This window comes from Buteo buteo, chromosome 26, assembly GCF_964188355.1.
Source record: "Buteo buteo chromosome 26, bButBut1.hap1.1, whole genome shotgun sequence".
In the NCBI taxonomy this organism is placed as follows: domain Eukaryota; kingdom Metazoa; phylum Chordata; class Aves; order Accipitriformes; family Accipitridae; genus Buteo; species Buteo buteo.
In genome coordinates, this window is record NC_134196.1 from 13537127 (window position 1) to 13553606 (window position 16480).

Here is a 16480-nt window from a genome sequence, read left to right on the forward strand (position 1 = left end):
TTCATTCTCCAAAAAAACCCCTTTCTTCCACTGAAATTTTCTATTGTTGGGCTCTGCGATGAGTGTTTTTGTTAAAAAACTTCAGCTGATCTCTTTGGTCATGTCTGAGTCCCTGGAAAATGAAACCAGTGGGGCTTTTCAGCACTTCAAAGTTTTGGTTCCTCTTCAGTACTTCCGAAGGAAGTAGGCAACAACGATGATGGTTTCTTGAGAAAAAGAATAAAAGGCATATGTAGCTAATTTAAGGCAAAACTGGGGAAAAAAAGCGCACTCCTACTGGCTGAAGAACTGTGGGGAATTAATGCCTACTGCTTTTTTTGCTATGCTTTTTCTGAGTAGCAAAAAAGTCCTGAGGTTGAGGCTCTCTTTGTGCTCTCTGGCGAGTGTAGTCAGCAGCTCAGAGGGTGTATCTGCAGGTTTAGATGCAGCCACATGAATTTCGCTTCTGCTGAGCTGACGAGGCTCAGGATAGTGCTGCCGCTTGGAGATTTTTTAGTAGAGTCCCACGCTAACAGAGCCACAACGGGTGCCTTGACTAGTGCTGAGGTATTTTGCATTTGATGCAGACAAATCCAGGCATTTATTCAGGAGTAAAATCTCCAAAGCAAAACCAAAAGGGTAGGCAAGAGAAATGTAATCCATATTAAAGTTGCTAGGAAATATGTGCTTTAGAAGGTAATATTGCCTTCTAAAGCAAAATCAGAGGTGCAATGTCTCAGCTCTGCCATGAGCTGCTTCATCTAGCCAGGGTAGATTGGTACTACAGCGCAGAACCTGGCACGGTTCGAGATCTTAGTTTCTTCTCCTCCCACCACCAAATCGCTGTGTGAGAACGTGCCCGTCCCGAGCTGTGCCAGGCAATCAGCATTGCTCTAGTTATGACCACACAGCTCAAACAACTCCTACGTGTTGCCGACAGGTAGATGGGACCTCCAAAAAATGCAGGTTCCACAGATCCTCCCCCTTGATGCTTCCTATTACCTTCTTAGATCTTTTCTCTCAATGCTCAGATGACCTAAAAAGCTTGGCACTGAAAAAAGTTAGTAAATCTCCTCAGATTTACCCAGAATCAGTAGGTTTTGACTTATGTGCAGTCTATGCAACTGCTTCTGTGGCCCCTGTAGAGCTGCTACGCCAAGACCAAGGAAAACAGAAAATCCTTAAAGCTGACCAAATCCATTAAAAGAAATACTGTTTAAACATACATGGGCAGTGATGAAAAAAAGTTATCACTCACCAGCCTGAGTTTTGATTCTCAGAAACTGAGTTAACATTAGTAAAATGTGAGTTTGGTTGACATTTACAGAATTATCCATGTGTGCTAGGTGCTGAATTTCCATTTTACTGTAATGGAATTTGCCCTTCTTACTTGAAAGTCTATCATTAAGACCTCATTGTGATATTTCAAATATTAATGAATATCAACAATATTATTTTTCCCCCATTTAACCTTTCTTTCAAAAAGTGCATGCAAAGGGAACTGTATATAATTAAGTCTATTACAGAAAATTAAGACTACATATTTAAACACAAGAAATCAAGATATATTAAAATTAATGGAGCAGATGTTTAGGTCCTGCCTTTGTGTTGACTTATATTAATTCAGAATGAGTCTTAAAGTTTTCTAAATAACTGCAACTCTCTCAAAACTTCGGCTCGGCAATTACAGTAACATAAATATGCAGCCATATGCACATAGACTGCATAGAACATGAAAGCGATATTAATTATCACCGTCTTGATTTTCTGATACGCTAGGTTATTTGTCCTTAAAGCACAACTTCCTTACTAGCTTATGTCTTTCTTTGCTTTTAATTTGGGATTTAACACTGACAGCAGCCATAAGAATGTATGCCAAACCAAAAGGACTAAGGGATGCTATCCTGACCGTGGGACCAAACAACCTGTTGCCCCAAATCTGTCTTACCATATGATATCTGAATATGAAGAACAACTGAACCCAGTCAAGCCTTATTTCAGTGAAGGAAGGACTTTATATCTTGACACACAAACGCTACATCATTTTTTTAAGCACACGTAGTTCTATGTGAGCTTTGCCGGCAGAAATATTATCTTTGGTTTACTGCAAGAGATGCGACTCAGCCAACAGATGCTCTAAAGAACTAGAAGGCGCCTGGAAAAAGTGGTTTTTTTTTGGTTGGTTGGTCCATTAATCCAGGTAGGAACTGTGTGCTGGAAGGACTGTCACTCTGTGTTTGCCTCATACAGTCAGCACAGAGGTGCCCAGAAGTGGATGTCTAACCCCAGAAAGGTCAGCATTCCTCACCCGTGAGGTTTACATTTTTGAAATTTATAGTAAAACATATCAATTCAATGGCCTTTCCCAGCTACTCCATCTTTTACGTTCTACGTGCCAACACTAGCGGTTTTAGCAGCAGCGCGGTCAGTAACCGCAGGACCGTTTGCGCGCTCTGGGAAGGAAGGAGGACGTAAGACAAGCGATGACACCGATCCCGTGCCCGTAGCCCAGATCTCACCGTGTTTCTAGCCAAGAAAACTCTATTGCCACCAAATCGGTAATAGCATACTTGCAATGCTGCAGCAGATCTACTCGGTGTCATCCAATCAATTGCTCCTGGGAAGGTTTTCGATCTCTGTCTATAAGCTAAGTCATTAGGACAAAAAAATCAGCCCCTACAATGCAAGACATCAAAACAAATACTGATTTTAAAAGGCTTAGCTTCAGAAACTACAAAACTTATGGCTATGAAAAGCTACAAAGAACTGTGAGAGGCTTGTAATCAGGACTGTAGATCGGAGGGTTCTTGTGGAAACAAAAACTGTTTATGAAAATGCGAATATCTCCAAAGTTATTTCTCTTTAACTATTGCCTCAATAGAGAGCCCTCTAGTTGAATTTTCTCTATTTGTGGGGATTTTTGCTTTCTCTCTCCTCCAATCATTATGGGCCTGTATTTCATTGTTCTCTAAACATGTGAAATCTCTCCAGTCTACAGATTTTTTAATTTTATAGCTTCATGGAAAATGTTGTTCTAAAATTGCAGTTCCAAGGCACTAGATCAGCATGTGGAATGTTTGCCCCCTGTATTAACTGAATCAAGTGGATAAAATTACCATTGTTTCAGTACTGCTTAGGTAGTAACACCGCAGAACGTATCGCCTTGTTATATTAAAACCTCATCTGGGCCTCCAAGGCTGCTCTCATTTTTAAAGAGGTAATATGATTGATGGATACTTCAGAAGAATAAAGATAAAGATTAACTTTTGAAAGCATCACTTTAAATGGCTTTTATTTGAATACTGATCCAATTTATTTAACTGTATTTTTCTTGCTTAAGAGATATGATGGTGAGAATGAAATATGTAGCTAGCAGAGCTCATGTTTAAAAATTAAACACTTTGGGAAAAAAGTTAAAAATTAAACAGTTAGAAAAAAATTAATTAAAATCGTGCTGTGCCTTTACAGGGATTTTTTTTTCAAGAGTGAATAATAAAGCTCTACAATGAGCTAAGAATAATCTTCTAAGTTATAATTAATTGGTACATACTTGCTCCTATTTAAAGTATGTTCTAACTATTGGAGATACACTTATAAAATTGGACCATAATTATTTATCTTCTGGGCAAACTGTGTTCTAATTTTTTAAAATGTAATTGCACACGGTTTAGACAGTTCTTTGATTAAGTGACAAATTTCAATACCATTTAGGGTACTATTTGACAAAGAAAATTAATCAGAAACATTATTCTTTATTTTTGCAACTATTTAACATTTAACTTAAGCCTATTTTTCTTGATGACTATATTTATAGTCTTGTTTAATAGGTTACAAGGCTCAGATAAGAAACAACAATGAAGTATCGGTACTTTGCTGGCAGATCTGTAATACAGATTCTGTTACAAGGAACAGCACCGCACCGATTTTATTTTTCAAGACGGCAGTCCCAAAGCTTATACTCCCACAGAGGAGGGGAGGATCCTCTGCCATAGCACACGTCCAGTCTGAAGACAAAGGGCAGAACTTCCCCTTGAAAATTAAGGCGCAGAGGTGTGACGGGCTTGACGCTCAGGTGTCTGTCACGTGTTGAATTCAGGGGATATTAACCGAGGATGTGACTGCTCAGGGATGTGGCAAAGCTACGCGCAGACTCAGTCCCAGTCCTGGGCTTCCGAGCGGGAGGTATGGCATGGGCAGAGAACCCAGCATCCTCCAGGGATGGTACTGCTCTTGCTCCTTTCCCTTCCTGCAGCAGATATCCCATAATCGAACATGCCACTAGCACACTCAAGCTCTTCAACCCTGATTTTAACGACCGAGTGGTGAGTTAAGCACTTCTTTGTGAGACTAATCTCTGAGTAGATATCCCTTGTTTTGTCCTTTCTGGACAGTTTTTGCAATGAAAAATGTGGTCCTGTCTGTTCGATTGTTTTGCAAAGTTGTGGAGAGAGCGCTCCTGAATGAGAAAACTGGAGACTAATCTAACTTCTAAGGATTGCAAATTAATTACTGCTAATCCGTAATCACTGCATACAGGGTCATTTTGTTGTGATCACACGCAGAAGTCGGAAGGCAAAAATGCTACCTGAACCAGCTGCCCCATAAAGCCTAGTTGTGTCTTTCACAAGACAAAATTCTCTCTCTTTTCAGACATACTCCCCAGATGGTCTTTCAGAGCACTAACTCCTTGATTAACTCGTGCACTCAACAGTGTTTTCTTCCTCCTTAAACAGTTTTATTGACTTGAGTGCAAGATTCTACTCAAATGTTGAAACAACCTATTAATTAGTTAAATCACTTCAGAAACATTGGCTGACATTAGCTGGCAAAGCTCCAGTAACATTTCAAAATGCATGAATAGCTGTGCCTGAATTTTTTTCAGTAATTAAAACTTCTAGGGGTTGAGAACACAGAAGAAGGGATCCATTTTATTGTTTTACATTTATCAGACATTCATGTGTGAAAAAAATGAAAATAACTCTCATTTTTTTCATGTTTGCTGCTAATGATTTCCAAAAATAGCTGGTGGGCAGCAAACCCGTGAAAAAATATAGTGCTTCTTCCAAGCAACTAACAAAAATAATTAACCTGTTGGCCACATTCCCACAAATACTTATGTAGGTGGTTAGACTTAAGTACATTTATAAGTTTTTGCAAGACTGCAGCACTAGTGTGCTCATGTGAAACAAAGCAACAAAATTATGTATCTCAAGTCATTAGAGAGAGAAATAAGGGAGGAGGAAAAGGAAAGAAAAAATGCTTTTTTTGGAAAAACATTCGATTTTCTATCACCTAAGCCAGACTTCACTGAAATGATCTCAATTAATGACTGGTAATTTGTTATTTACCACTCCCTCAGATCTCTGGATAGCTTCATTTATAGACATGTTACAGTCTCCTGTACGCTCCTGCAGTGCAATTCGGTTTTCTGGTGGCATTTCCATTGAGTAGTTAAAGGTCCATCCAAGTAAGCACACTGCCACTTTAGGCAGATGGATGGACATGAATCCATTGTTCCTTGCAGAGGAAATACAAATTCTGCACAAACAAGCATGGAAATTTAGTACTCTCAAATTAGGCTTGTTGGTAACCACTGTCTTTGTTCAGATTATGTGATGGAAGTCATTTTACTTCATTACTCGCACCCTTCTTAAGGCTGCTAAAGAATTAACTAATGAATTCTTAAGACTGATAAAGAATTAACAGTCACAGCAATGTGACAAAAGGCTTTGAAATGGCAAACAGAAGTCACTGAAAAAAGCTCATGTCCATATTACTACCCTTAAAAAAATTAAACAAGGTAATTGAGTACTAGAATGCAATCATCCAAGATCCTGATTTCATTTTTTAGTAACCAAAAGCGGTTTATCTGTAGTGCAAAATGACACACAGATGCGTTCTGACTTGAAACCCACATACTGAACAGGAAAATTCACAGCATATTCTCTTTTCAGAGATCTCTGGGCCCACCTCAGCACCCCAAGACTTCTCAGAACAACCTGGATGACTGGAGACCAGAACAGATTCGAGATATCTGGCTCTGCGTGCAGGGTCACCGGGCAGTCCCTACTTCTCCTCATTCACAAAGACAGACAAATGCAAACTTCAGTAACCCATGGGCTACACAGAATGGATGTTGACTTCAGTCTAATTCAGAGCAGCAGCCTGCACTCCACTGCAAACATCATCTATTCATCTGAGTATTGCTTTCCTTCAAAAAGAAAAAGAAAAAAAAAAAAGAAAACCGATGCCTCTTGTATCTCTTGTGTTAGAAAGCGTAGACTGAATGTACTCTCAGAATTGCAAAAAAAAGAAAAAGAATTAGAAAGAAGCTAAGTATTGAACATTAGCTCTACTTATCAAATAGCATAGTGATCTTAGCTCTGTTGATCAAAGATTAGAAGATTTTTATCAACCATAAGGTCGGCATAACAGGGGCAAGGACAAGAGACACCAAATTTGCAGACATCAGTATGCAACCCTCACTTCACACACGTTTGATGTGGTAGAATATTGGATTTTCCCTTTTTTTTTTTTTTTTTAATTGATGATATCTGCAAGGTGGTATTCCAAGTAAACAAAACTGATCAGAGTGCTTGTGATAGAAGAATAATAGTAAAAATAGTAAAAAGTGCATTCAATAGAAAATCACCCCAAAGTTATACGAAGCCCAGATCAATCAAATGCATTTACTCTAAGTTTTCTAGGCGTATTGAGACAATTAATTAAGGTACTTTGTTTCTATTTAAAAGACAGCAACCAATAAATAGCAATGGTTACATTTCTAAAGAAGAAAAAACCAGAAGAGCAAACTGAAGTGGCCATGACTAGCCAGGGGTCTTCCAAGGGGTCCAGTAACATCGTAGAGAAACATCGCCACATAATTACGTCTGATGCAATAATACCATCTCCCACTGCTCACTGCTGCGTATTAGCAAAAGAATAGCATCACCACAGCTCTACTAACAGAACCAGAACACAAGCACTCCTGTTTCTGCTGAAGGCAAAGTCAGCTGTCTCAGTTCAAAGCAGCTCTCTCCTCACATACTCGCATGTTTGCGCTATCCTGTCTAACTTTGCCTCAAGCAAGCATCCATCCACAGTCCACTTTGCCAGCAGAAATGTGTACGTGGCAACCTGTAGCGGATGGATGGCAACGGGAGTCGGAAGAAAATCACATCTGCACCCACAGAGAGGTTTGCAAAAACATGCTTGTGCCTATGGAAAAGTTACGCTTTGAGCCATCATAGTGTGTATTCGCATATTACCCATTGTTAAGCTATCTCCTGTCAGGAGTTTAAAGATTACAGCTCTCCACACATTCCTTCCTGAACCTCAGAAATACACGTTCACTCAGTCTATCCAAGGCAGAAAGTCTGAAAATGCTAATCCTCTTAGCAATATGTTTTTCTTTCAGACCAGATATGCAGTGAAGGTGGAACTGCAGTGCCAAACGAGCGGCTGCGTCGTGCTTAGCTGCTGGCTGGGGTTAAACCACGACAGAAGGTCAAAGGGGTTAACAAGGCTGATTCTCCAGCTCAGGCAGGCATTGTATGGTAATTTTGTTAATTTTTTAGGCTGAACCACAATGCTGTTATACCTAAGGAGTGTGAATAATGTATTTCTTCACACATGAAAGAGCTTCACAGGGATGAGCTCAGTTAAATGAAGGTAGAAGCAAACATCTTAATTTTCAGCCAAAAGTAGTGCAGCATTCATGTACAGCATTCTGCTGTTGACTGAATCCCACTAACCTTACATTCTCAAACTACGAGGGAAATTTCAATCTGCTTATATGTTTTCTACTAGGTTTGTGTTCTTCTGAATGTAAACACGGAAGTTTCAAGGGTTTTCATTGCTCCAATATAGGAGTAGCATATATCCCAACTTAACAGAGTGAAAATGTTTGCCTTCGTATCAACTATCACATCAGAAGTCAATGCAGACATTCAAGGAAAATGTGCTGGAGCCATCAGCCATTTAAAAAGAGCAAAATTACTTAAATTTATTGATTGAAAAGCCTGTAAGACACACCTTGAAGTCTCATCTCAGATTTTCAGCTGAAAGAAATAACCACTTCTTTTGTAACAACTGCAAGGATTAAAATATGATATCAATTCCTAGACCAGGACAACCAGATGTCTCCTTATTCCCTCTTCTACATGTAATGTTACGTGTTTGGTTTGCTCCTTGTAGAGCCAACTTCTTTTTTAGAGTTACGTTCCATGTTTCAGCATCACAAAAAATGATGCAAAAGTGGTAGTGAGCAATACCACCTGAAGCCCTTTGCACACTAAGTACTCCTGGTATTTCAGGTACTCAAGCCTCCCTCCCCCAGATGAACGCTCTCATCTTTAGGCTGGAGAGCTGTGTTATTTCTCTTGCTAAAAAAGTTAATCCCAGTGGCTGAGCATCAACTAGAGGAGGAGTGTCTTGCTTAAAGTGTCTTAATACTGCCCCAAACACCTCACGGATAGGAGATGAGGGTGGTGGTCTGCATGCAGCAGAGGTAAGGCTGAGGTACTCAACTGAAGCTCTGCCGCAATCTCAGCCCCCCTGTTTAAAAGGGGGTTGAGGAGCAGCTTCTCTGCCAGCTGTGTTTGAAAAGAAAAGGAGCAGACCTTCTCCTGTGCGACGCTTTCGAAAGGCATCTTTTTCAAGGACCCCTAACTCTATGATTGCCATTTACATGTTCGTTTGATATAGGTATCTTTCTACCTGCAGCGCTGGACCCTCAGAGGGCCCACTCTCTCTTCGCAGTCTCATGTTAAGAGGCTCTTCACTCAGCACAGTGGTTGCCACCAGCTCCATTTAGAGGTTCCCAAATCCCCTTGCAGGAAACATAACTCCAAGCGTCTGATTCTGCCCTGTGAGCCAGGCATCTAAAAAGGAAGCACTGCCACACCTAAGTCACTTTAGAAATTCAAGCCTTCTCAGCTGACTTCCACTTTCATACATGGAAGCTAATGTTGCAGCTCACATGTATGGGTGGTTTTTTTTTACTAATTCCGTAAGAAAATCTGCAGTGCTACAGTTGGAAATCTAATGGCTTTTTTCACATGGTGCTGGAAACACAAAGAGGACCTCTGGCTTTGTGCTATGAATGACCGTTATTTTACTTGGTGAACAGTGGCAAATTATTTGCACAGTAAAGAACATGTAATTACAAAGTACAAGCAGTAACTGATTATTATGATTATTTTAATCCCCTACAGTGAAGACTAGATGGTAATTAATTTCTGGACGTACCAGACTAAATATAATTACTAAAAATCACAGCAACTGTAGGCATGTGCTGGTAAAACAGAGTTAGATGTTACTGTATTTGTTTATTATCCAACACTTTATCCATCATTAAATGCTACAAGTAAAACAGAAAAAACATTTCAAAAGAAATTCTAAAAAGCTGTAGATTAAAAACATGGCTAAAACGTTACGAATTTTAGCATTTCTACAGTATAATCAATTGCACATTCTCTGTTATGCTATTTGAACTTTAACTGCAGTAACTGCCAGGGAATCAAAAACTTCCTTTGTATCATTTACTGCCTGTGCATTTATATGGTATTTAATACCACATATTAATTTAATACTACCCTAATTTTGTATTGATTAGAATCTTGAGACACAAGCCTAATTCCATAGTCTCATTTTGGGTCCTACTGCTTTGCAGAATTTGTGTTCATCCCAACAAGTGCTGCTTGTGAATTAGCTCATTGTATGAAACATCGTGTCTTCCAGAGTAAGGTTTTTGGGACAGAATGGGCGGAAAGGTTGCAAATTAGCCTTATTGCTACTGTCATAATCAAACTCAAATTATACTTGCATATAAAAATATCTCTGAGCTCTCTGGAACTCTATCTTTGTGCTCTGGCTATGCAAACCCACCAAGACCAGGCTTTCTGCAACGCATCAGTCAATGTCTTTGTTCTGTTTCAGAAGAGGGAAGGGCATCTACAAGAATTTTTAGGTTCTTGTAGATAAGTACATGTGCTAGAAAACTGTAGTCTTCAGCAGACAAAACTTTACTCATTGCTGATAAGGAGTGTAACAGGCAAGGATACACAAAGTTTCTGTACCTGTCACCAGCTTTCCTCACCAGGAGTTGCCAGAGAAGACTGGAGAATGATGAGCAGCGTGAGTTTTCCTTTCTTTGTGAGGAAACAAGCTCTGAGGGATTCCTACAGATTCTGAGGTGGCTGTTTGCAGCAAATTCACAAACAGCTGTTAAGGGCATCAAACTGAGCAAAACACTTAACTGATGAGAAAGAACACAAAATGGCACCTGGTGGATGTGCTCTCTGCATGCATCTTGTACTTACGCGCTTGCCCTTTGCACTTGAGCTACCTATTGTCTCCGAAGTGCTCAAAGAGGCAGAAGCATAACTCAAACACCATGTTAATTACATTCTGATTGTAGAATCATCATCATTTTCTTGGTGGAAAAGCAGGGAAAACAGCCCCTGCTTTATTTTCAGATTTCAGTCCGAGTTGGTTTAAACTGAGCAAAGATGATACGGGGTACCTCCGATGCCGCAGGGATCTAAACATTCCTGAGAGAGCACTGACAGAGCCCTACAAATGTTGTTACTGTGATACACAAGCTGATTTTACGTCTGCCGAGCTGCTAGTACAAGTAGCCTTTGCAATGTCATTTCAATATAAGTAGATAGGAAATGAGTCTGCTCCTATGTTAGTTACAGTCAGTATGCGAGACTGCTCTGTGAATAGTAACTGGTAAATTCGGGGAGCAGGGGGCAGGAATCGAACAAATCCTGTAATCTTAAGAAATAAATAAAAACACATCTCTGTCTTCTTTGCAAGTTGTACCCCTATGTATCAGCTGACTGTCAATCTGTATTCTGTAATTACATTATTTGTTGCAGCTGTTTTTCAAAACTGTGCATTTCCTTTGGAGAAATGCACTGCTTTAACTTAGTAGCTATTCTCTTCCTCTGCCCTGCTGTGATGCTTTTATCATAATACTTGTCATACGCTGGCAACCACAGTCTTGTGCTCCCAAGAATGGCTCCATAGAAAGGCTAAGATGAATCTTCAGATGACTCCTTAAATTTATTCCTTTCCTCTTGCGCTATTGTTAGTAAAGCAATAAGCTTGCTTTTTTTTTTTTTTCCCCCTGATGTTTCCTTCTTCAATCCTGTTGGAAAGGATGAAGACACAGGGTAGGAGAAAGCTTTGCAGGGTGACAGCTTTTTAACACCGAATAATCTACTGCTGTGCATGCTAATAGATGGTGCTAGGTTTGATTAACTAATTTTGCAAATGAATATCTAAGTAAATTACTTTTGCAGATTGTTTCCATTGATTCTTTCTCTTTAATCTCCTTTTTGAATAGTTTCACACTGATTGTTGCTGCTGATGATAAGAATTCATATAAAACCCTGGGTTATATATTTCATAGTAAATATATCTGGTATCATCTTACACAAGAAAACCCTCCCTCTCACACACACCTTATTTAAAGGTACACAGTCATAGTTTCAAGATAAATTTTTTTCCAAGGTTTCGAATTCATACAGGAATGCAATTTCCATTCATGCTCAGTTCATGGCTGGTTTTAAAAGACACTCGGGTACTTATGTAAATAGGTATGCCTGTAGAGGGCTTTCAAAGATTACAAAGACAGACAGACATATTTTAATTGCAAACACCTGATTGGCCCAAGGTGTCTTGAAAAATCCTGCATGCCTATATGTCTATAGAGATCTGATCCTTTTGCAGAGCTAATACAAGATTGGGGCTAAAAAAGACTTCTCTTCTAATTTGTTACTTGAAAGTAAAATATTTTCCTTTAAACCAAAATAACATGTGATGTACTTATGCAATTACTTCTACACCCACATGCCACATAATCAGAAAATCCATCATTCTTTCTCAAGAAGTTGTGGTCTTAACCTATAGTCTCTACTTATCTCTTTGTCCATAGATCACTACATACTTAAATTAATTTCAGTAATTTAACACTTCTTAGATGCTGGCCTTTAAAAGATAAACTTCATACACCATCCACGGCCCATGTTCCCTTGCCTCAGCTGAATAAACCTATGTCTGGACAGCCTAACTTACATATTTGCTGTCAAACCACTACAGTGCTGCTAATGCTCAGCGCATCAGCTATCATATTATCCCCTCTGTGAGACCTTACGTGAGCTTTTCCATGTATTCCTGCATCACATTAATTTCCTAGTCTTCACCCTTAAGTACTTCATAACATTTCCCTCAAATACGTTGTTTTGTCTCCTTTTTTACTTCTCAGTCCTTCTGCCTCTACCCTCTCTCACTTCTTTAATCACTTAGCACCTTCTGCTCTCTTGCCCCGACACAGGCTCCGTGTTTGTCTGCCAATGCGGTGTTCACTCATCTTTCTTCCTTTAAACCCCTCCTTAAAACCCATCTCCTCGCCTTCTAGCATATAATTACCTGACAGCAATTTATCAGGAGTGGGCAGAGGCTACATGGGTGTCCCCTCCACCCACTCATAAGTGCGAAGTCAAATAATTCATTCTGAAGCCTCAGAGACATTTTTAAATAACAGCCAGCGACCTCTGCTTCCTCCCATACCACTCTGCAGAATGAGGCACGGTGGATGGGGACGGGCAGGAGCAGAAAAGCATGCCAGCTGCATTGCCTCTGAGTGGGAGAAACAGGAAGTATTCATTTCGGTTCCACTTACCGGTTCCTATTGCTAGAAATCCAATCTGAGATTAACGTCGCAGCCTGCTGGTGACAGTGTTTGTTACCGAAGCTGCAGGCCAACATGATGACTTCCCGACGCAACTCTCTGTCCAAATTAAAGAAAGCAATAAGGCTGCATTAGTGAATCTGTTTGAATGTTTACAAAAAGCTATTTCTTATAACAGAGGCAGCAACTGATAGCTGGGCAACATATCCAAGATAATCCAGCTATTCAAATCCCCGTGTCCATTTAACGCCTACAACTGCTGCAACTAAAGAAAGGTCACGGGCCAAAAGCAGCCCCCTTTTACACTTATGCACTCTTCCTGACCTCCGTGGTCACATGAGTCCAAGTTCTTAAAAATGCAGTGCGGTCAAATATTAAATTAAGGCTTAGGAAATCATGTTCTCCAAACTCAGGGAAGAGGAATTCATCTCACTGCATCTTGCTGCTCTCCCTCTAACCCAGAAAGGAAAAACAGAAGGACGACAGAACTAGGCAGGTATGACACCAAACTGTAGGAGAGTGCATTATTACAACTATATCCCGCAAACAAACAATAAAAAAAGAAATATAACAGTACTCATGTTGGTATGATGCTTGAACAAGCGATTTGTTTAAATTATTCGTTGGCCATCCAAGCTTGAGATACATTGATGCAACTTGTCTTAAAATATACTCCTGAGGGGAAAAAGAAAAATACATTTAATGTTAACATTTATGTTTTAGTTGAAATTGAAATACTACTGACTATTGAGGTTTTGTCTCTCTTTTTACCGTCAAATAATGTCCAACTTTCCAAAGATTTTGATTTGCATTTAGCAAAGCAACATGTCCACTTATAATCCCCCTTTCACTGCTATAGGGAGAAGTAATCTGTAGAACAGCTTTTTGATTAGATGCCTAGTATAAAACACTTTATTGTTATAAACCCCATCAATTAAAAAAGTTTCTTGCATGTTATTTTGAACTCACAATACACAGCTGAAAAGTTGCAAGGCTGTCAACAGCTTAATTTCTACTCTATGGCCAATCTCCACTACACCACGCATGTTCACTTTTAAAAGAATATTATTTTAATATCCACGGCAACGTAAGCACAGTCAATTGACTTCAGAATACAGAACAATGTAGCTGCAAATAAGCTTTGTACATTTAATGACACTACGCTTTAAGTTTAGGTTCTTGGTGTGCTTAGAGAACAAAACAAGCCCAAGATCTATTTTAGTTACTTTCACTTTTTACACAGGAGACATATTTACATATTCTGACCAGTTGTGAAGAAAACCACTCTCATTGTATTCAGTGTAATCTTTTGCCAGTAGAATTCACCAATTTGAAAAAGAACTGAGATATAAAGAACCGCATAGGAGAGCATCTATTTTATTATTGTGGATGCACAGGCATGTATATAGGATGTCAACAGAGAAGGAGATTCATAGTGCAGCTTTCTCTAGCAGATATGTTATTCTGTGACTAAAAAGACTTTTTATTTCCTCTGCTATCACCTCTGCTTTCAAAGCTCTCATCAGTAGTGATAAAACACAACCCGGCCATGAATTTTACTGGTTTTATTTATTAAAATTGTGTTTTCTTTACACAACCACGTTTAAAAGTGAAATAGCAATGGCAGACTCCTAAGAATTTTTCTGTGCAGCTAACAACAGACTAAGCATGCAAATTATTTCAACATCATTTTATATTATGGCTCTGGTTTGCATGTAGGCCTACACTCCAGGTTCATAAAGATTTCAATATGCCTTTATTAATCTCCAGTACATGTTCTACGAAAATAATTTCCATGTCAGCAGGTACCTCTGTGTCTCTGTGTGTGTATATATATATATGTATGTACTTCTAAGTATAAACATACATCCAGCCACCTCTAGCTTCCTGCTCTCTGAGCATGTGTGTCTGTGGACACACGCACACAAGCAAATATATGTTTAAGAAGAAAAAAGCACCTTTAAGCATTTCAGGCTTTAGAGAGTTCCTCCATTTGAAGGCTTTACAAAATTACATAAAATTACAGTATGTTGGCCATTGAAAATATGTAGACTACATAAAATTCATAGTGAATAAAAAAACCCAAGAGTTCATAACTGTCACTGGCTGCAATCAAATTCTGTGTACTTCATAAAACATGCTTCAGCGTAGCTACGATTTTTTTTATTTATTTCAGGTAAAATGCTAAAATGTTTGTCATTGTTTGTCATGTCTATCTTAATTATCTACTGCTAGCTGTTACGGCTGTCCCTTTGGACCCAATTATGAATGGGCTTTTGATTCAATGGTGATCTAATCCTTGTTAATTAAGGTAACTGCATTGAATTCACCATGGCTTTTTGGATGAAATAATGACTACAAATCTTTACTTCAGTTGCATGCGTCCTGTTCAGTTGTGCCTGCATTTGGTGCCCTTGCTGAGCTTAGGCATCAATCTAAATATTGCCGTGAGGCTCCTCAAAAGAGAAAATCTGGAAATAGATTACTTTGGCTCTTTTAAGTGAAATACTTTATTTGTCATAATATTTTATAGGAGGGATAATTACCTTTCCTTCTACTAATCATATATGCCTCAAACAAGTTATCACTGTTCAAATGCAAATGAACCAAAGCTTGACAATTGCTATGTTTAAATAAAGAATAATTAGGAAGAAAGCTAATATCCCTAGGTCATTTACAGTATCTGACTGGGGAATAGTTCAACTCCTAGCAATGAATGGAGAGAGAGTGATAGAAAGAAAGGAAGGAAGGAAGGAAGGAAGGAAGGAAGGAAGGAAGGAAGGAAGGAAGGAAGGAAGGACGGGGGAGAGAAGAGGGAGGGAGAGAGGCAGGGGTGGGGAGGAGAAAGGAAGAAGGGAGGAAGACTGTATCTCTTACATTGAAGATGTTGTAGCTTTCTGTGCGGTCCAACAACTTATCTAGAGGATAAAGAGCTCGGCTGGCAGCATGCCAAGGCAGAAAATCCTTCTCCTCTGAAAGGTATCTGATAATCTCCAAAGGAATATTCTGAGGCAAATAACCAGCTCTGCACAATAAAAGAAGTTAGTATTAAATTGGCTTTGCCGAAGATACATGATGAGGCAAAAATGACTTCTTTTTTCCCCAAATGAAATTAAAAGGCAGAAAAACATGATAAACTCATCACACTATAATGACATAAAAGTCAACCTTACAAAAACCAGCAGCTCACAGTCTCTCCCAACACATGTGCAAGCATACTTACTGGATGAAGGCAAGCATGAACACACATGAAAGAAAACTAGACAAGCTAGCCCTACTTTACATGGATTCCTGTGGCTATAAAAGACATGAACAACAACGTAACTGACTTTAAGCAAAAAAACAAAGGAAGGTGTTCCTTTGCTGATCTGTAAGATAGAAAGCTGTCTGCATAAAATCAACAACCCAAGGCATTTCGCTTCAAGGATCATTTCTACTGGCCATGGGCAATTGGGAAGAACTCCTGGTGAAGAAGCATCTTTAGTTTCAGTTATCCTCCCCACTCTTTTCTCTCTCCTATAGAGCTGCCTTGCCTTCTATCCACCTTAAGCCACTTTGGAATGACTTATTTTATTAAACTGAAGTGGCATCCAGTGACATCATTTTGGTTAAGGATGTTCCAGCACTTTCCACATAAACTATGGTTTTTTTCAGGTGTTTATAAATCAATCAGTTAGAATTTTGTCCCATTCTTTTACAGTCATAAAAGACCTCTCCCTGCAAGGGAAAGAATTTAGGGGGGGGTCAGGAAGGCTTTTAAAATTAATAGCTTTACAAGTAAATGGCAATACAGACACA

General features: G+C 39.2%; 1 protein-coding gene across 1 annotated transcript in view; it reads right to left on the bottom strand.

Moving 5' to 3' along the window:
- The window catches only part of TRHDE (thyrotropin releasing hormone degrading enzyme), a 221826-nt gene that overhangs the window by 17380 nt on the left and 187966 nt on the right, over positions 1-16480 (bottom strand). Inside the window, exons 13-15 of the mRNA XM_075057976.1 lie at positions 15560-15707; positions 13260-13357; positions 12674-12781 (exon numbers count right to left, since the gene is read on the bottom strand). Coding sequence (XP_074914077.1) covers positions 12674-12781; positions 13260-13357; positions 15560-15707 — 354 coding nt within the window. The remainder of the gene's footprint in view (positions 1-12673; positions 12782-13259; positions 13358-15559; positions 15708-16480) is intronic.